Source organism: Cebus imitator, unplaced genomic scaffold, assembly GCF_001604975.1.
Source record: "Cebus imitator isolate Cc_AM_T3 unplaced genomic scaffold, Cebus_imitator-1.0 Scaffold215, whole genome shotgun sequence".
Taxonomy (NCBI): domain Eukaryota; kingdom Metazoa; phylum Chordata; class Mammalia; order Primates; family Cebidae; genus Cebus; species Cebus imitator.
The window spans coordinates 603614-624599 of NW_016107530.1; the positions used below are offsets into that span (position 1 = coordinate 603614).

Genomic DNA, 20986 nt, shown 5'->3' on the forward strand with positions numbered 1-20986 from the left:
CAAGGTTCAGAGAGCTTGCAGGCTGCTCAACATGCAGGGTACCTGGAGGGTAGCATATCCAGGGAGGGCACCGAAGCTCAGAGCCCCTTCTCCCATGTCTTGCTCTGTGTGTCTCTTCGTTCAGCTGTTTGTTGGTATCCTTTAGAATATCCTTCATAATACCTCGGCAATAGTAGGTAAAATGTTTCCCTGAGTTCTGTAAGCTGCTCTAGCAAATTCATCAAACTTGCAGAGGGGGTTGTGGGAAGCCCGATGTAGCCGGTCGGTCAGAAGCATGGGTAAAACCACCTGGAGCTTGTGATTGGCAGCTGAAGTGGAGGCAGTTTGGTGAGACTGAGCCCTCAACCTGTGGGATCTGATCCTGTGGTGCCTGCCGGAGAGTTGCTTGGTGTGTGGGAGGGACTGAGTTCCGAACCTGTGGGATCTGACGCTAACTCCAGGTAGAAATGTTCAGAATTAAATCGAGCTAAAGGATTCCCAGCTGGTGTCCCGAGAGTCAGATAATTGGTTGCTGGTATGGGGAAAACCCCATATGCACTTTGATGACCAGAGGTGAAGGGATCTGTGATGGGCGTGAAAACAGAAGGAAAACCAGTTGGTTTTTCCTAGTATAGACTTTCATTGTCTAGTAACAAGAAGGATACCAGCCTACACAGGTATAAACTTTATCTTAACCCTAAATATGAAAATGCATATGTCACAGGGATATTTATCTCAGGGACTTTTTTTTTTTTTTTAAGAGATGAGGTCTCACTTTGTTGCCCAGGCTGGAGTGCGGTGGTGCAAACACAGCTCACTGCAGCCTCCAAAATCCTGGGCTCCAGCAATCTTCCTGCCTCAGCTTCTCAAGCAGCTGGGACTACAAGTACATGACACCATGACTGGCCATCTCGAGGATGCTTTATGACAAAGAGGAGAGTGCTGTGCACATAGAAGGAACTCAACTGATGTTGGTTAGATTGGAAGAAATGGTGCTCCCTGCCCCCAGCCCCTCACCGTGATGGCATCTATCTTGAAGAGGGCTTTGGCCTGGGCACTGGTGTGGGCGTCGAAGCGGTACGTGATCTGGTTGAGGTTGTCCATGGAGTAGGCCTGGACCCGCACAATCTCGGTACCCAGTGCCAGATTCTCCAGGAAGGCAGCCTCGTACGAGGCGTTGGAGAACTGCACGGCCTCGTCCAGCTCGTTGAGCAGAGTGATGTAGACGCTGCAGAAGCCCTGGTTGAAGGGGGGTGCCTGGTCAGTGGCCGACACGTTCATCACGTAACTGGTCTTGGTCTCGTAATCCAGGTAATCCACGGTGATGATGAGCCCTGTGCTCTCATCAATCTCAAACTTGCCCTCTGCGCCCGATAGGATGCTGTAGTTTACCAGGCCACCGTCCCCTGCAGGAGGACACAGAGGCTGTGTAGTCCTGGACAGAACTGAGTGGGGCTGCACTGCAGCTTCTCAAGCTGCCACACCCACACCTCCCGGCTGGCCCACCCAGCAAGGGCTGCCCCACCTCTGTGGGCAGGATCATCCCCAGAGATGTGGTAGAGGATGGGTCAAGGTCAATGTGGATGGCAAGCTCCAGCATGCACTGTTGAGCCCTCCTCTGGGGCTTAGCCTTGGCGCTAGAAGTGTGACAGAGGGAGTGGGTCTGCTCCTGGAGCCTCAACATTCAAGGTCATCTACCACCCTTTGGCATCTGGACATACAAAGGTTGTGGAAATGAACGACCTCTTATCGTGGGGGCTTTGATCTAGAAAGCATCCTCACAGGTGGCCAAGCCTTTATTTGGTCCCTTTGACAGAAGGGCTTCAGTGTCAGGGACACCTTCCCCCACCCTCCCCACTCCCTACACCCCAAATTCCTGTGCCTTGAAACAAACCATTCAACCAGGAGCTAGTGCTGGGAATCCTTAGTTGAAGTCCACAGACCTCCAGAGGAGGGCAGGGGAGTGGTCATGAAACCACTGTGGGAATCCAAGACTTCCTTGGAATTCCTTGGGCACTCTGACTGGATGGGCATGTTTCTGGGGAGGAGATCACTGACAGAAAAAGCCATGAACCACTGGGCCATAGCAGCATGTGTGCCCTAAACTGTATTAACGTGCCTGAGAATCCACCTGAGAATTTGCAGCCATTTCTCCCTCCACCCCATCCCGTGCGTGCCACAGATAATCTGAGGATGCGGAGAGAGGGGTTGGGAGCCACCAGAGTAGCTGACATGAGGGAAACGCAGCTCAGGGAGCCTCTCTGGGGGACAGTGGGCTTCCAGAAAATGCTCCTTTCAGCTATGTCCCTGACTGGGTCCCAGGCCAGACAGCCCAGGCCACATACAGAGGGCCACAGAGACTGGGCATGTCTCCCCTTCATTTTGCACTTCCTGGTATGTGGGGCTCAGGCCCTCGGCAAGGTTCAGGCTGCCTTCAGGTTCTGCCCTGTAGCACAGGAAGGGTGCTGCCCCTTCCAGGGGGTCAGGGGGCTGTGTGTGCCAGGCCCTGAGCTGGCCCTGGAGGGCATGGAGTGGCTGGAGCAGCAGGCCAGGCAGCAGCCAACTTTCTGATAGGTCTTCTTCACCCCTCCCAGCTCTGCCCAGCCCCTCTCCAAAGGCTAGTGGGAGCTGCTGGATCCTGGGATGATGGAGCTGGACTTTTCAAGCTTGTGGCCTCTCCTCTGTCCACCTAGTGGTTGGGAGAACTTTCGCCGACTCTAACCGTCTCAGGCCTGGGCATCTGGTGGGAAGTGATCGAGCCCATCCCAGCAGCCGCTCCCTGGCCTGGGAATGGCTAACAGGGGAGCCTGAAGCATCAGGGATGGAGGTCCCGCAGGAGGGGCTGGGTGAGCTGGGGAGGTTTGCTCTGAGCATTGGGACCCCTGTTTCCTCCTGCCAGCCTCACCAGAGTCTCGGTCTGTGGCTCGGACCACGATGACTGACGTTCCAATGCCTGCGGTCTCTCGAAGCCCCAGACGGCTGTACTGCTGCTGTGTGAACACGGGGGCCTCATCGTTGATGTCCTCCACGTACACAATCACCTGCAGGAGCCGGGCAAGGGGTGCAAAGTCAGGGCAGGGCGGAGGCTGGGAAGCCCAGGCTGGGCCCACTATGGCTGGCCTGTGCGGTCGCCACTCTCCTGGGCCCGCTGTAAGCTCCCTCAGGCCCCGGGCCTGTCTGGTGGGTCACTGTGTCCTATCACCTTGCCCAGCACCTGGCGTGTGGCAGCTGCTGAGGCAGTACTTGTTTCGGAGTGAACCTCATCTTGCTCTCAGCTCTCTGACTAATGTGTGGGAATGCCTGACTAATTAGTGACTCTTTGGGACCACCAGCTTTCCAGCTATGAAGTGGTAATATTAAGATAAGAATTCACACTCCATGCCACTCCTAAGGCTGTTATGAAGACAAAATGAGCCTGCAAAAGTTCTTGAAAAAATTCAAAGTGACCCCAATCAAATATCAAAATCTATCTAGGAGAATAGAGGTTAAAACACAATGGCAGCTGTAGTAGAAAGTGTCACTGCTCAGGACTCTGATTCTTGTGTACCTTCTCACAGCCAGCCCCCAGCCCCGAAAGCTCTTTGGGGAGGACCAACCCCACCCCACTGCACCCACTCCCGGGCTGCTGGAAACCAGCCCAGGGAGCAGAAATGCCTGGGAATGTCCATCCCCTGGGGCAGCCCTGAGCCAATCATTGATGGGTGTGGAAAGCCAAGACTCCAGCTTCCTTGGCCTGTTTGGGGCCGTGAGGGGACACTGTAGGGCTCCCTAGGGGACAGAGGCCTAGCTCCCTCCTTGACGCTTTGCTGGCTGTTTTTCCTTGCTGGTTGCACCCCATTCTACCTTTTCCTATGGACATTACACATTACTTTCATACCAATCCTTGCCTCAGGGTTTGCTTCTGAGGCCCCTCCCAAGGTAGTAGCTGTTTCTGAATTGGGCAATTATGCATCATTTTCCTCACCACTTACCAGCACTTTCTAAGTTCTCTTTAATCAATAGGTGTATTGAGCATCATGAATGTAATACAGTTTAAAAGGTGTTTATGGAGGCCAGGCAGGGTGGCTCTTGCCTGTAATCCCAGATATTTGGGAGACTGAGGCGGGAGGATTGCTTGAGCCGAGGAGTTTGAGACCAGCCTGGACAATGTAGTGAGAATCTGTCTCTACAAAAAATACAAAAAAATTAGACGGACTACAGGTAGGCACCTGTAGTCCCAGCTACTAGGGAGGTGGAGGCAGGAGGATCCCTTGAGCCCAGGAGTTCGAGGCCAGCCTGGGGAACATAGTGGGACTCTGTCTCTAAAAAAAAATTAACTGGGGGTGGTGACATACATCTGTAGTCTCAGTTACTAGGGAGGCTGACGTGGGAGGATTGTTTGAGCCCAGGAATTTTAGCTTTTAGCTCTTTGCTCTATGCTGGGGCAAGTTGGCTCCAGAACAGTAGAGGCACCCTCTTCCCAGCCAAACAGCCAAGGCCAGCAGAAATTGGCCAGCAGAGTGGAGAGGGGAGCAAATGCGGAAGGGGCCGTGGCACTCCATACAGACTTTGCATGTGGTCACCAGCACTAAGGGAGGGTCTGGTGGCACATGCAGCAGGGGTTTGTGTGTCTGGCATATGGTCACTGCCTCTGGGATCAGCCCTGCTTTCTCTTTGGGGATTAGCTAGGAATCAGCTGGAGAAAAGTGACGGAGCTTCTGGCTGGTAGAAGCCAAAAACAGCACCTGACCAGTGGAGGACTCTAGGGTGGGGAGGGTGGCAGGGCTGGGTGCAGAGAGGCATATGGGGGTAAAAGTTTCTCTGCATCACTGCTTTTAGGCCACCACAGCTCTGCTGCATCATTAGAATTTTCATGTCCAGACACCCAGAACCCACTATGCAAACTAACGTGTCTACTCCAGAGCACAGCTGCTCACAGCCTGGAACCTTCTAAATTTGGCTTCACTCAGAATTTGGCTGGGGAGATCCTGGGTAGGGTGGGTGCGGGAGGAATTTGCATGGACGAATTTCGGGAACTCTTTTTCTGTCAACAGAAACTAACCCCTCCTCTTTCAAAACTGTAAGCCTTCTCCTTCCTGAATTTGCTTGTCCAAATGACCTCAACACCAAGGGTTACGGGGAAAAAACAGGGCCAGGCTGACAGTGAAACGACAAGATGAGAGGTGGTGCGGAGCCAGGGTAGGGCCTGTCCTCCATGAGTCTGGCTATATGCCACCATCCTCTGGTTGGTTTCAGTCTTGTTTTTAGCAGCAGAGATAGGAGGAGACAAGATGGCTTGCAAACTTGAAAGGCACAGATGTACAGGAAGCAGAGGTCTGTCAGGTTCTTGCTGAGCAAGTGGGAGCTACTGGGCTTCCTGGAGAACTAGACCTGCTTTCTGTCCAGTGCTGTGCCTCAGTTTCCTCATCTGTAAAATGGGGTGTAGTGGTTAAGAGGACAGGGAGAGGAGGTGTGTGTATGTGGGCATGTGTGCGTGTGTATGTGCCGCGTACACCCTCAGATACCCAGTGTCTATGGGGACTGTCTCACTCTGCACTCCTCTGCCCCTCACTGGGGGCTGTTCCCAGTCTCTGAAGGACCTGGAGAATGTGGATGGCTCCTGCAAGCTGCCTCTCCTGCTGCTGGGAAAATGAGTCTAGGGGAAAGTCAGGGTCCCCATGTTACCTGCAGCAAGGTCCCCAGCTCTCCTGGGGCTCATAGGTGTAGTGGCTAGGTACTGCAGCATCACCAAGCTCCTGCCCCAGAGGCCAGCCCCCAAATTCTCACCTTGAAATTACCCTGTGGGGATGAGTCAGTGGTTTCTGATTGGGCTCTGCAGAGGCTTGTGTGAGGCAGCAGGGTGTACGGGGGAAGGGGACAGGCTCGAGCTGGCTGCGTGGGCATGACGCCTGGTTCTACCCTAACCGCTAAGTGACCCTGAACAGGTAGGCTAATTCCTCTTTGCCTCAACCTTGTCATCTGTAAAATGGGGGTATTAACAGTGCCTACTTCATAGGGCTATTATAGGTTACAGGGGTTAAAGTACGTGAGGCATTTAGAAAAATCTCAGGCATGTGTGAGGGTTTATTATTCCTCAGGGTTCACGGAGACAGGGGCTGGAGGGAGGTAGCTGAGCAGGTGTGGCTCTGGGAACCCCACCCCTGCACTGTTGTCACAGTCTAGCTTCGATCTGTTTTATACCGTACCCTAGGTTGCTGCATATCACTTTGTTTAAACAGAAGGGTTGTGGCTAAAAGCGGTTTGCAGCCACGAAGCTGAGGCACTGATGGGAGCAGACCCTAGAGGCAGGTGCCCGCCACGCCTAGGGGAGGGAGCGGGGTGCAAAGGGGCCACATGGAGGGCTGTGGCTAGGAAGCCCAAAGTGTAGGGACCTAACCCCAGCTTTGCTGACATCAGTCACTCTGTGGCCTGAAGTGGGCCCCACGCAAGGCAGGCTCTGATAGGGCACACTGACCAGCCCACGAATGAGATTCACAGTCATGCAGGCCAGCGTGGCTGTGTGCACGTCCAGGTCACAGTGTCTGAGTCTCTGTCACCAGGGCCCAATAAGAACCAGGGGATCTGACCCCTTCAGCCATTTCCACAGGGCAGGTCTCACTCGGGGTAGTTGTAAAGACCCAGGTGTCTCTTCCCAGCTCTTCCTGGGCCAAAGCCGGGGGGATGTCGGCAGGAGCGGGGTCAGGGCTGAGTCACCCACCCCAGCACAGCCCCTGCAAGGTCATGTGAAATCGTGACTGTGATCGTGAGTACCTGGTGACCACTGCTCACTGTTTCCAGCCTGGGGCAAGCAGGGGGTGGAGATGGGGCTGATAAGAGGCGCGGTTCAGCAGGCTCAGTTCTGGGTGAAAGCCCCTGCTTACTCTGCCTGACTCTTCCCATCTCCCTCCTACTCCTGACGTCTAGGGTCTGACTCACTTCCCACTGGTTTAGGGGAAGGGGCTGGGGGCTGCTGAGGTGTGGGGGGGGTTGAGGCAGCCTTGAGAGGCCATCTCATTCATCTTAAGTCATACCCCTGCTGCTGGTGGTAGTGCATATAACACAACCAGTGGGAACATGTGTGTGTATATTTTCAACCATTCGGGAGGACTATGGGTGATTTGATTTTGGCTGCACAGGTAAGGGTGGGCAGAAAAGAATACATTTGATGGAGCAGCTGAGAGAGGTGACTGGAATATGTCAGGGTCACTTCCCTTGGAAAGAGCACTGAACTTGGACTCAGAAGACAGGGGGTCCAGTCCTGATTCTATTACTAGCAACTTCTCTGTGCCTCAGTTTCCTCATCTGCACCTCCAAGATTACCCATGTAAGATCTCCTTGACTTATCCTAGAGAGCTCTGTGGATTCAGGGGTGAGTACAGTAAGGACACCTCTCTCATCCCTTGGGACAGACATCAGTATCACTGACTCCTTTCCACAGCTGGAGAAACAGGCTCAGAGCAAAATGACAAGTCCAAGTTCCAGGCTGGGCACCTGTCACCAAACCCTTAGCCTCAGATGTCATTCTGCACTTAAACCGGTGGTGGCCCTGCCTGCACCAGGTGCCAACTAATGGCCTTCTCTGTTCTAGCTGTGGGCTTGGCCCTATCTTGAGGTCAGCACCCTAGCCCGCCCCTAGCCTCACCCTGACGGAGCTCCGCATGGGGCCCAGGTCGTGGTTGTAGGCCTCCACTATTAGCACGTGGGATGAGTTCTGCTCCCGGTCCAGGGGCCGGGGCCCTCGCATCAGGAGCCCGTTGCTGACGTGGATCCGGAAGTTGTTGCCCTGGTTACCTGTGTGGAGGGACAGACCCCCTGGAACACCAACCTTGCCCAGAAGTCTCCTGCTGTGCTGGCCTCCCATGGTTGGGGGCAGAAATTCACCTGTTCCCTCCTTGTAGGGAGGGTGGTGTCTTCCTTGACCCCTATACCCACAGGTGTGGGCAGTGTGAGGCCTTGTTAATATTTCAGAAGAACCTGGGGCACTCCAAAAAGAGTGACTGATCCAAATTCGCCATGAATGGCTGGATCTAGGACTCAGTGGGTGTCTCTGGGCTGGTCCAGCACTCATTCCCTCGTCTTCTGGGCACAGCACCCTGATTTTCCTTCGGGGATGCACTCTCCTCTACACTCAGTCCATAACATCTGTGAGTAGTGACTTTACCCCTGATTCAAGAAGTTGGTAGGTCAGCATATTTTTTTCTCTGGCCATAGTGATTGCTTCAGGGACGGGCACCAGATTCTGGTTGAACCAATGGGACCCAGTCCCTAAGGAGCATGCTGCTGGGGGCTGCTAGGGCCCTCTCTGCCAGGGCCATGGCTTTGAGAAGCTCTGCAGGACACCAGGGACTTCAGGAACACAGGAACTAAAAGCCACCCCCCTCAGCTACCTGGTATGAATACTGGAGAATGTCCCTGTTTCCTCCTTCTGGCCTCGCCCATGTGTACAGTCCTGGGGTTTTCTTGGCCTCATCTCCCAGACCTTTGGCAGCCTAGAGAAGCTCTGCCCTCCCCCAGGCAGGAGGGCTGCCCCCCCCATGCTAGGGTAGCGCCACTTACCGTGGAGGATGCGGTACCATACACGCCCAAACTCGCCTTCATCCGCGTCTGTAGCTTTCAGCTGAGGGAGAAGAAGACACTGGAGTTACTTCTCGACTCCAACCCAGCAGCGGGAGAAGAGGTTTTTGGAGCCCTTCCCTTCCCTTCACGTATCCGACCCCATCCTGCCAAAACCTGTGGTCTCCCACAAGAGGCTGGGGGTGTGGGAGACAAAGGGACGTGTGTGTCCCATCCCCACGAGGATGTCCAACTGCTGATGGCCCCTGCGGTCCTGTCCAGTGCCAGCTCTGCCCCGATCCTCCTCCAGGTTCACAAGGAGGACGGAGAAGGTGAAAGATGGCACCACAGCTCGCTAGGTCCAGGCTCACTCTGGCTGTCCCGTCCTCCACATTCCCTACCCGGCAGCCTTTCCCAGCCCAGGAGCCTCTCCCACAGTGGCTGGACTGCATGGTTGCCTCCTGTTCGCATTTCCTTGGCCTGAAGCTATTCTAGCCACACTGGGTCCCAGCCCGACACTGTACACGTAACATTCACTTCATTCACATACTCGGTCACCCCGGTCTAGCTTCAGATCAGCCTGGCAGGCGAGGCTGTGCCTCAGGCTTATGTGTTTATGCGTCGTCTCTGGTGGGGCTTGTGTGTGAGGGATGTCGTTGTCACTCTGAGACACTGCCTAGTACTCAGCCCTTTGTACAAGGAGTCCAGTCTTGAGGCTATTGGCAGAACTATAGCTGACCCCAGTGTGAGTCCTGTCAAGCCCAGAACTGAATACCTACTTTACCCACTGCCCATCCGAAGCAGGCGGAGAACAAACACCCCCCGGGGCAGTGTGGAGAGAGGCGGGGAGCCTCCCATGACATGTGGTCCTGATGATCCGTGGTGAATTGCTTAGTAAAGCCCTGGGCTCTCCCACTTCTTCTGGGTCTGCCCCTCCTTGTCTCACCACCTCTCACTTCAGTCCTGTGGTACGCAAGGAAGCTGCCGTGTTCTTCCTGGCCTCAAGAAGATGGCCAGAGGAAATTGGTCCAGGACTGGGTGCCTGATCAAAGCTGAGCCAATCGCATCCTTCTCTGGGATTGCTGACCTTGGGCCCAGAGAGAGTGAGTCAGTCTTTCTAGCAGTAAGATGTGGGAATATCAACCGCCCTCTCCTGCCCACCCCCGGGCCCCACCGCCCACCACTCTTTCCTCCTGACTGCCCTAGCTCACTGGTCTCCTGGCTGTTTCTTGAACACCAAGCGTGTGCTGGGCTCACGGCTTCTGCCCTGGCTGTTTCCCAGCAAGCTCTCCCTATAGATATTTGTGTGTTCATGCCCTCATTTCCCTCAGGTCTTTGATCAAATATCTCCTCCTAAGACCCTCCCTGAGGACTGCATATGGAGTTATAGCCCCCACTCCAATGTCCTGGCCTTCCCTAACCCCCATCAGCCTCTGATACACTCTACCTTTGTTTATCGCCTATATCCCCACAGGAAGAAAGGGCTTTGTGCACTGTCATATCCCTGGTCTCTGGAACAACAATCCTGGCACACAGTAGGGCCAAATATGTGAGCGACTTAGATGCAGAGCTCCAGGGAGAGGAAGTAGGGAACACTCAGTGAGCAGGAATGAAGGGCTCATGCAACACCCAGCACTGCTTCCCTGGGCCCAGTTATTCCAGGAGCCCAGCTCTGCCTCTCTCCCTGTTGGACTTTTCCTCTGAACCTTTGGGGTATCCCAGTATTGCTCCAGCACGCTTCTCCTTTCGCCTAGGTTATTATTATTTTTTTGTAAAGATGGGGTCTTGCTATATTGCCCAGGCTGGTCTCGAACTCCTGGGCTCAAGCAATCCTCCTGCCTTGGCTTCCCAAAGTGCTGGGATTATAGGCATCAGCCACCATGTCTGGCCCTGTCTAAGATAATACAGAATGGATTATTTTTCTTGCCACCCAAAGCCCTAATACAGGCTTTCCTATCTTTGCTCACTGGACAAAACAGCAGAGAAGATGGGAATGGATTCCTGCTAGCAAAGATCAAGAAAGCAGTGAGGGCAGGATTGGCTGAAGGTTTCCAAAGCAGGGAGCTGGGTTTGGAAGGATGGGGAGAGCCTAGCTTAGCAGAGAGGGGTGGGAAGAACATTCATGCTGGGAAACAGTGTGAGCTGAGATAGAGACGGCTGGGGAGACTGAGGAAGGAACTGGGACTCCAGTCTGGAGTGAAGGGCTCATGCAGGGACAGCAGAGGGCTGTGGCTGAAGAGTGGAATGACGGCCTCAATCAGCAGCAGTGATGCCTCCACAGAATGGGGAGCACAGACGTGGCGGTGTGGAGGGACGGCGAGGAGCCTGCAGCAGGTGCTGGCCTGGTCGGACTCAATGGACATCCGGGCACTGCGTTAAGCATGTCTAAAGACTCTGACGAGCACATCGATGGTGGGGAGGAGGACAAGTATGTTGGAGCAAAAGGAACAAGGGCTCTGGGTCAGGCACGCCCAAGTGTGAATTTAGGCTTTGTCACTTACTCTCTGTGGCACCATGGATAAGTACTTTAGCCCCCGGGGCCTCAGTTTCCTCATCACTAGACTGTGCACAATGATGATGCAGGGTTGAGGGGAAGATTAGAAGTCATCCTGCTAAGCATCTTGGCTGGTACCTGGCACAGGGATGGGTAGTGAAGGTTGACATGAGTGATGCCACCTTCTCCAAGAAGCCCTCTTGATTTATGCCAGAGTTGGGGATGACCGGGTTGCCCCTTGCCGTGCAGTTCTTTCTCTCCCCATTTCCGGAGAAATCTTAGGAGCTGGAAGGTGGAGGGATGTAATGGGGTGCTTCAACTGTCCAGATCTGGAAAGGCTCAGGACAGCGAAGAGGGCACACTGCCCAGAGCACACCCTTGCGTGTCTATCCATGGCGAGATTTCCTCGACACCTCCCTGCCCCAGCAGCCTGCACCACCCTGGAAGCTTTGCCTTCTGCCATCTCAGGAGGAATGGGGGCCACAGATGAAGGGTTTGGCTGGTTTCAGAAGAGGAAGTTAAGGAAAATGAGGGCAGTGAAGGCTGTGATGGAAGGTGCAGGAATCCCAGTGGGGGCTCTGGGCATTGGAGATGCCTTTGGGTCAGATGCTGTGCCTACACTGTATGCCTGCCCCTGCCCACGCAGCAGAGGGGAAACACCAAGGCCCCCAACACTCACTTGCTGGGTGCCCCTCGGCAGGTCACACCTCTCTGGGCCCCAGTTTGGTCATCTGAGACAAGAGGGGGCTGAGTCAGATAACCCTGAGGATCTCTCCAGCTTTAACAGCACATAGGAAAGCTCCTGTCCATTTTGGGGTTGGCAGACAGTGCCTCTTTTTGTGGGCAAGCGCAGGAGGGAAAAGCCAAAAACCAGAAACTGGGGATCCAACAAAGGGAATGGTCCAAGGCTCAGGTCTTGGACAAAGCCATGACTCCCGTCCTGAGTTGCACTTCTGGGAGCTTGGAGGTCCCTGGTGGGGAGGCTGCTGAAGACCTGGGCTCCTAAGTAGGCGGCTGGTTGCCAGGGAAGAAGAAAGAAGGCTAGGGGGTGAGAAAGAGAGAGAGAGAGAGAGAGAGAGTGTGTGTGTGTGCGTGTGCGTGCGCTGGGGGGGGTTTGGAAAGAGCCCCCAGTGGAGGTCTCTCCATGGCCCCCCACACTGTGGGGAGCATGGCCTTGGCAGTCCCTCAGTCCTGTGCTTTCTGCTCTGGGATCCCCCTGACCTTTGAAGATGCCTCTCACCCCTCGCTTCTGTAGCCAGACACCTTCAAAAGGAAGGTGCTTTTCTAGAAGCTGAGGGAAAAGCCTGGAAGGAGCGGAGCCCAGGGACGCTGCAGGAGGAGCCTCAGGGGCTGCCAGGGCCCAGCACTCTGCCTGCTCCCCTCCCATCGCGGTTTGTAGCCCCTCTCCCGGGTAACCTGTCGGCTGGCAGGCACTGAATAGTGACCCGCTGGCTGCCGCCGACCATACCATTCAAACTTCCAACAGGGGAAGGTGAGCGCCATGGGAAGGCAGAGGCAGTCAAACCCTCCCCCTGCGCCTCCCGAGTCCCCCACCCCTGAGAGGGCTCCGAGGAGACAGGCTGGAGCGAGGAGGTGGGAAGGCTGGGGGGCATCCCTGCACCTCTGGACAGCTCCCCTCTGCCTCTTCCCAACCCAGCTGCCGTCCCTACTCCCTTAGCTATCCCCTCCCCGAAGACAGGGCCCCAACTCTTCCAGACAAAGCCAGGTCCAGCTGGGGAGTGACGGGGAGGCCACTCTGCCCGTGGGCTGCAGGGCACAGCAGAGCCCGGGCAGGGCTGGGGTCACAGGCTCTTCGGGACTCCCTTGCACAGCAGAGAAGACCTCTCCACGGAACTCCGGATGGCTGGGGGCTGGCTCTGAGGTCAGTGCTTGGGGGACTACAGGAGAAGGCTTGGAGAGGGACGAGTGGTGGGAACCCTGGCTGGGGGACTCCTGGGAGAACGTGAGGCTGTGCTTAGACCTGGGCAGTCCTCTGGTTCTGTAAAGAGGGGAAGCAAGGCCCAGTAAGGGGTAGGGGCCAGTCCAAGGCCACGCAGCAGTCTTCTCTACCCACAGCAGGGCCTGCTCTCTGGCACTCTAAGGGAAGAGGAAGGTTCTAGAATGAGCTTGCAGAGATATGTCCAGAGCAGGGCCTGCTGGCGCACCCTGGCCCCAGTGGGAAGGGAGTGGCTTCAACTGCCCTCCAGATGATTCCTGGCTTGGTCTAGGCAAGGTGCCCTCTCCCAGCACTAGCTGGCCTTTGCTGGTTAGTCAGTAGGGGGTGTCAAGGGGCCTGATAGCTGGACTTGCCTTGTGCCCTGGGAAGGGTGTTGTGTTGTTTTCAAGCACTTAGGAATCTCATGTTGCCACAGGAACTACTCAGATGCTAATTACAACTCCACTTATCCTTTTTTTTTTTTTTTTTTTTTGAGACACAGTGTTTCTCTGTTGCTCAGGCTGTAGTGCATGGTGTGATCATAGCTCACTGCAGCCTCAAACTTTTGGGCTCAAATGATCTTTCTGCCTCAGCCCCTGAGTAGCTGGGGCCACAGGCACATAATGCAACACGTGGCTAATTTTTTTTTTTTTTTTTTTTTTTTTAAGAAATGAGGTCTCATATGTTGCCCAGGCTGTTCTCAAACTCCTGGGCTCAAGTGATCCTCCCATCTTGGCCTCCCAAAGGGCTGGGATTACTGGCATGAGCTGACACACCTGGCCTCACTTATCTTTTTATTAAAGCAGATCCCAAGGCCTGAAGCCCGGATGCTCTTTGCTAGCCCAAAAGGGTCTCCAGATTCCTTTGAAGGCCTTGAAATAACAGTAGAACTAGCAGGACTGAAGCATCGCCCATTTCAGACTGCCCTTTTCTTACTCCCAGCCAAGCATTGCCCAGGGTAGGGTAGAGGGATGGCTGATTTTCTCCCCATGGGAGTGGGCAGTGGGCACACCCCCCCCCTTCTCCCTGCTCAGACTCAAGGGAAGGCCAACCCATGCACAGCTGCCCAGCCAGAGTGCTCCCTAGGACTGATGCTGCAAAGGCGGAGGCCCTGGGCAGCTAGACGGGCATCACACTTTCCAGCCGGGTGCTGGGAGGGGTCGTTTTCTGCCTGGAAGTGCTGGGAGGGGCGGTGGTGGGGAGTGGGTGGGAGGTGGGGTGCTCTGCCTACCCTCAGTCGGCTGGGCGTGGGGAGCCAGGAGTCAGGTCCTGCGGCTGCTGGTGAGTGCTTGGGGCAGGGACAGGAGTCCCTCGGGTGGGGGGCTGGGTGGCCCGCTTCCCTCCCCACTACCTGTGGCAGAGTTTTTCTGCAGCCTACACGCAGAGCCTGGGTGTGTCCTGAGGCTTTTCCTTCTCCTGAGCTTCTGTGCTAGAAACTGGACTGTTATCTAAGCTGCAAGCTGGGAAGGAGGAAAATCTGCCATCCCCCAGCCTCATGAAAAGGAAAGACCCCAAAGTCAAAGGGAAATCAGAATTTTTTTTTTTATCAGAACCCCTGGGACTTCTTGTCCGCGTTAGTAGAACTGAAAGATCACGTGTGCTGACCTGCAAGCTGGACGTCCTCTGCTTATGTGTTTTCTTCGGCTGGTCTAGTGTTTCAAATATTTGAAAATTAATTTCACATTATTTTGAAATCAAGTTTATTTGGCCTTTGCTGTGTTCTCCCCCACCCCACTGCTCTTTTCTTTCCTTAAACAAATTTGAATTTGTTACCAACATTTAAACGTCTAGAATGTTTGCCTAAAAAAAAATCCAGATTTCCGGCTTCTCCTGGGAAATTGACAAAGCTGACCACACTGGGCCTGCACTTGGCATCGGCACCGCTGGTCTGGGCTGAGGCCCCCCCACTTCCTTGAGAGGGCCCAGCCGGTGCTCTCCAGGTGGGCCGGCTCCTCCGGGTCCCCTCTGGTCATGCTCTATCTCCTGGCCAGGCTCTGTGAGCATTTTTATCGCAACCCCACACATACTGAGCCAAAAGCTTAGCCTGGTCTTCCATCGACAAGGACACCTGCTGCATTGTGTCTCATGGGATAACCTTCAGCAGGAACGGAAATGCCCTGTCAGGTGCATGCTGTCCCTGACGGGGGGGTTCCAGCCCCACTTGTCAGCCCCCTGTGGGTTTATTTCCCACCTTTTCCTGGAGCAGCTCACTGAGCCCAGAAACGGCTAGGGGCCAGAGGGGTGGCAAGGCCATGGGGCCAGGAGTCAGGAGACCTGCTTTTGGCCTTTACTTGGCCACTGGCTCACAGTATGGCCTTGGCCTTCCCACCACCAAGCTGGCCCACCCCACCCTGCTGTGACCCACAATGCAGCCAGCCAAGTCTTCCCAAGGCGTGAGCTCCAGCTTGTCACTCCTCAGCTTTAAAACCTTCACTGGCTCCCTAATGCCAAATCCCCTCTTTGGGCCTCAGTTTCCCTACCTGCCACAGGAGCAAGTTGGACTGCATTGGGAAGCAGCCACAGGAATCCCCACAGGGCCAGGCAGGTGAAATAAGGTGTGTGGTGGGCCTGTGAGGGAGTGCAGGGAGCTGGAGGTCGGTCCCCTGTCTATGGGGCGGGCAGCAGCTGCTCAGCCCCAGACACAGATATGAGGCAGGAATATGGGCCAGTGCCAATGGTGAAATTCTGACATTTCAAGAGAAGTCAGGCATCCAGATATTTTTGTGAAATCTGTTATTATTTTGAAAATATTCACAATTAAATTTATGAAAACACAGGAAGGACCCAACGAAACACATCAGTGGGCCCCCAGTTTGCAGCCTCGGCATTAGATAACTGCTATGGTCCCTGGTAGCTGCAGCCTCCTACCATCCATAACTTGCTCCTGGCCACAGAGCAAGTTATTGATGGAGCTGGTCCCAAGTTTTCAGGCCTAAGACCCTATGGTGATTCATGAGGATTGATTTGGAGATGTGGACAGGCACCACCCTCTTGTCTCCCTGGCCGATGGGCTGGGGGTGGAGCAGGAAGAGGGCCTGAGCCTGGGCCCAGCTCCATCACTGCTCAGCTGTCTGTGCACTTAGGCTTGTCATGTCTCTGGGCTTCATTGTCCTAACCTGTTATGTGGCCATGATGCTGTCCAGTTTAACACTGCCTCGCCCCCATCCATGTTCCCTAGGCCGCACCTGCTGCCCTGGGTCCGGCTGATCTGCCTTTCAGCTTCTGTCCTGTTGCTGTTTCAGGAACCATGAGCACAGAGGGCCCCAGCCTCACCAGCTCCCCAGCCATCAGCCCCCTCGCCTTTCTCTCAGCTCCCGTCACTCCCGGGACCCTTGCAGAGGCAATCGGCCCCCTCCCCATGCTCATCGCCCTGGCCTGCATCTTCCTCCTGCTGGCCACCTGTCTGCTGTTCATGACACTCTGTAAGCCGGCAGCGCTGGACCCGAGCCGCCGCAGGGCTCGTGAGTGCATGCCCCACCACCCCGGGAGCCCCAGTGAGCCCCAGCTCCGGCTCTGGAAGCGCCTGGGCTCGCTGCGCCTCTCCCTGAACAGTTTCCGTCATGGCCGGCCCACCACCCCTCGACAGCCCCTGCCAGGCCCTGGTGACAGCCATGGCGACTGCGACCGCACGGAATCGACCAAGATGTGACGGGGTGTCCATACACATGCCCCCTAGGTCCTGCAGATCCTCCTGCCTCAGACAGAGACCAGTGCTGCAGGCTGCAAGAAGACAGTGGCCCAAGCAGCCTGGGCCACCTCCCCTCCAGAAGCTCCCTGCATGCCCAGGCCAGTGCCCTTTCCCAGAGATGGTCCTCGGAAGAGAACTTTCCTCTCTGCAGACTCCCTAGCTGCTGCTTGCTGAAGATTTCCTGTCAAGAGATGGGCACTTGTGGCCATCTGGGCCTTTGGCTTGAGGCTCCACAGGGGACAACCTAGGACTCATAACCACCTCCTAGAAGCAGCACCCTCGCTCCCCACAGAAGCCTTGCTCTCCAGGTACCAAAGCCCAGCTTGCGGAAGTTGCCGAATGGCAAAGGTTCCCTTTGGCAGAGTGAAATGCTCAGCCTCCACCAGAGCCAAGGTACTGCCCTGCTATCTGTGCTGGCCCAGTGCTGGGGCAACACCCCAAGGCTCCCTTCCTTGGGTTTCCTGGGCACTGCCTCCCTCCTGGGATCCGATGCCTTGGCCCTGGCTGGGAAGAGGGGCAAACGGGGGTTCTCCAAGCACAGTCTTGGCAGCCGTCTTGGTGGCCCCTCTTCCGGGCACTCACCCAGTCCAGTTAGGATCAATCAGGAAAGGACTGAGGATGGGTGAGGAGGCTCCCTTCAGAGGCCAGGGCAGGTGCTGTGACAGAGCATCAAGAGGAAGGACACTGCCAGCAGCTGGAGGTGACGCCACCGGGGCTCGGAGGAGGACAGCTTACAGCGGCTCCACAACTCACCCAGGGAAAGAGGCAGCTTCCCCGAGGGTGGGATGGTCCAGACCTTTCCAGGACAGCTGTGGGGCCCCAGGCCCGGCCCACACTTAGGGATGCTATCTGTGTTTTTGGAGAGTGCTTTGCTGACTACCTGTCAAAGCAGTCCCACCCCAGGATGGCTTTTCAGAATCCCAAGCCCTTGCTTCACCTCTCCCCACAAGGCCAAGGTGAAACACTTTGGTCAGGTCCCAAATTTGAAGGGTGGGCAGAGGGAGGACTTGGGCCGCCACGCTCCTGTTGCAGTCAGCCGACAAGGATCGCGCCACAAAACTGCCCCTGGCTCTCTCTTCAACTCCTTTCCGGGAAAGGAGTGCAGTCAGCCAAGTCTTCCCAGGGAGTGAGCTGTGTGGCTTGCCACTCTGCAGCTCTAAAACCTTCACTGGCTCCCTAATGTCAAATGGATACAGCCAAAGCTCCCCAGCCCAGGGCGCAGTGCCCTCTGCGATCAGGCTTCAACAAATCTTTCTAGCATCATCTTGATCCAAAACTCCAGGCACACTGAACGACCTGTCACCCCGACTGTGGCTTATGCTTCACACACACCCACTCTGTGAAGCCCTCCTGCCTGGACCCACCCCCACTCTCTCCCACCTCTCTTGGGGAGGACAAGGAACATTCTCTTGGCAGCATGAGTCCTTCTTGTCTACGTCTTCTCTTTCCTACCAGCCTGGGAGCTTGCAGAAGGCCAGCCCTCGTCCAACCCCTCGCTTTGACTCCCCAGTTTTGTGCACAGAAGTATGAGGCCTCTGTGTACAGAGGGAAGAGTGGCCCAGCCGGGGGGTGTCCCCGCCCTCTCAGGCAGGAGTCTGGCGGGAGCTGGCACAACACAGAGCCCCATCTTCCCTGAGATGCCCCTAGATAGATTTCTCTCCAAGCAGACCCTGTTGGAAAAGCCTACTTCCTTCCAAGCCAATCTGATCCCAAAAAGTGAGTCCAGCTTTACAAGAAACTTAGAGGACCTCGGAGAAGTCATCCTGAGACTGCATTTCTCCCTGAGAAATGGGGAGGAATCAGTGCTGCCCTATATTAACTCGCGAGCTCGAGGATTTCAGTATGAGTGGTATTGTGTAAATAGAAACCGATCCCTTGGGTTTAGAAAGTGGGGCAGGCTTCCTCCCTCAGGGTTTTGTCCCTTCCTCCCTTCTGGCTCAGTAATCTCTTCCTGGTTTGCTTCCCCTGGGGCCTCCCTGCGTATCCCAGGCTGGATTCAGCCTGTAGCCATCCATCCCACCAGCAGGCCCTGCTTGCCACTAGCATTCTCTTCCTGGAGGTTGGGGTAGGGGATGAGGCTGCCTAGAGGCCTGAAGAAGGAAAAGCCCAGGAGTGGGAGGGGCTCTCAATTGGGTTTCAGGTGCCAGGCCAGGGGGTATGCTCCAAGTCCTCACCAGCTGAGGCCCTGATAGAGAGAACCCTCTCCTTCTCCTTCTGGAGCCAGCCACCACACTCTCTCAAATCCCCAGGGCTTTCTGGCTCTCTGTGTTTCTCGGAGTCAGCTCCCTGCTCCCCAGCCCTTTCCTGCCCGCCTCCTGGTCCCAATGTAGGGAAGCGAGCATTGCCAGCCTCCCACGCTTCTGCCCCTCCCAAGCCTGGGAGCCTGCCCCAGTGAGCAGGTCCAGATTCGCTGTTTGGCTCAGCCTCCTAGTTTGAAACCCCATAGCTGGTAAAGAGACTCATTCATTCCGGGCCTCCCTCCCCACCCAGCAACTGAGGCCTCTAGGCAGGAGTGGGGGGGCACATAGATCGTTTTCAGGGTCCTCCCCTCTCTCCCTCTGAGCCTTGGAGCTGTTGTGCCTGCTCCCTGGGCAAAGGAGCCCTTTCTTCTTGGGCCTGTTTACTTCCCGAGAGAGGAGCCTTGGCCAAGGGCGCTGTGAAAGCAGCTCTGTTCTGGGCCTTGCTGGGCCCTGGCTCGCTCCTCAACTCCTTTCCGGGAAATTGTGACATCTCCTTCTCCCTCCTACTCTGAAAGGCCCTTCTGGGTGGGGTGGGAGATGTGGAGGGGGAGGCCAAGGCTTCTTTCTGTTTGTGGGGAGCCAGAGCCCTGTCCTTAGCTCTGCAACCTGGGGGCCTACACTCCCTGGGATGGGAGGGGGCCTGGGTTCCCCTTTCCCCACAGCACCTTCCAGAGCAGCAGACCCACCCTGGGTACTTGCCTGGTTCCGCCCCTGGTGCCACTGAGCATATGCCCTCAGGGCTGTGTGTGGCCCCACCTCTCCCCGCCCACCGCCTCGCCCAGGAGCCACGGGCCACCTGCCTGCACGATGCTGTGGCCTTCGGGGATGTCCTCAGGGACGCTGGCCTCATAGCTGCTCTGCAGAAAGATGGGCCGGTTGTCATTCACATCCAGGACGGTGACGAACACAGTGGCTGTGCCTGTGTGCCGCTTCCCTACAGGGCCGTTGTCTGTGGGAGTTGAAGGAGGACAGGTGTTAGCAGCTGCCTGAGACAGGGGCACACTTCCTGCGCCTTTGCACACTCCTGGGCATCAGCCAGAGAGGTGCTGTGTTCTGCCCCACCCGCCTTAGACTTTGCAAAGGCGACTTCCTTTTTAGCTTAGGAATACCACCAACAGTGTCTGATGCTTAGATAGCACCGTGTGCCAGGCATTCTTCCAACCCCTTCAGTCCTCACAGCAGCCCCATGAAGCAGGCACTACTACTGTCATCCCCATTTTACAGAGGAGGTAACTGAGGCACTCAAGTGGATTGAATGATGGCTCCCAAAAAAGACAGACCCATGTTAAATCCCTGGGAAGCTGTGAAGGTTAATTTATTTGGAAAGGGGCCTTTGAAAATGTACATTAGGGATCTTGAGACTTGATCACCCTGGATGATCTGGGTGGCCCACAAATCCAATGGCAAGTGTCCTTATGAGAGAAAGGCAGAGGGAGGTTTGAGAAAGAGAGGAGGCCGTGTGCAGATGGAGGCAGAGGCAGGACTGATGCTGCCACAAGCCATGGAATGCCTAGCGACTCCAGAAACTAGCAGAGTCAAGGACCGATTCTCGCCAGAGCCTCTGGAGGAAGCATGACCCTGCCCACAGTTTAATTTCTAACCTCTGGCCTCCAGAACCAAGAGAGAATACACTTCTGTGGTTTTAAGACACCACGTTTGTGGTAGTTTGTCATGGCAAATTTAGGACGCAGATACAGGTACTCAGAGCAAAAAGCCCACTGCTGTCAGGAGCGGCAGGCGTAGCGCCCAGGTCCAACACCTGGGTGGGCCCTTGAGGGGCAGCTGTCCTCCACTCCACAGCGGACAGGAAGAATGTGGGCCCAGGGACGCCAGATCTCCTGGTTGCTCATGAGAAATTGAACTTCTGAGCTTTTCAATAAAATCTCCTGATTTAAAAATATTCACAACTAATGGTCATTCTTTAGAAAATATTGGATAGGTGAAACAAACGTGCCCTCTGCATTCAGGGACATGGCCTTTGCTTGGGATCTAAGCCTCAGGTACCCGGAGACTCTGTCCCTCCAGTTACCAGCAGGACTCTGCCAGGGCTGGGGAGGTGGGGAGGATGGGGAGGTGGGGAGGATGGAGAGGTGGAGAGGATGGGGAGGTGGGGAGGA

The 20986-nt window shown here is 55.5% G+C and overlaps 2 protein-coding genes across 6 annotated transcripts in view; one reads left to right on the forward strand and one right to left on the reverse strand.

The window, feature by feature from the left end:
* CDH23 (cadherin related 23) overlaps positions 1-20986 on the reverse strand; it is a 420778-nt gene that overhangs the window by 84647 nt on the left and 315145 nt on the right. For 4 of the 5 annotated variants that reach the window (XM_037745824.1, XM_037745823.1, XM_017548835.2 and 1 more), the window contains exons 28-32: positions 19670-19818; positions 8515-8575; positions 7601-7749; positions 2885-3020; positions 997-1385 (exon numbers count right to left, since the gene is read on the reverse strand). In XM_037745824.1, the coding sequence (XP_037601752.1) occupies positions 997-1385; positions 2885-3020; positions 7601-7749; positions 8515-8575; positions 19670-19818 (884 nt within the window). Of the gene's footprint in view, positions 1-996; positions 1386-2884; positions 3021-7600; positions 7750-8514; positions 8576-19669; positions 19879-20986 lie in introns of those variants that run through there. The other variant, XM_017548834.2, reaches the window with a different exon arrangement.
* On the forward strand, positions 12399-20773 carry CUNH10orf105 (chromosome unknown C10orf105 homolog). Its single transcript, XM_017548842.2, has 2 exons — positions 12399-12887; positions 16184-20773. The coding sequence occupies exon 2, from the start codon at positions 16189-16191 to the stop codon at positions 16588-16590; it is 402 nt and encodes a 133-aa protein (XP_017404331.1). The 5' UTR covers positions 12399-12887; positions 16184-16188; the 3' UTR covers positions 16591-20773.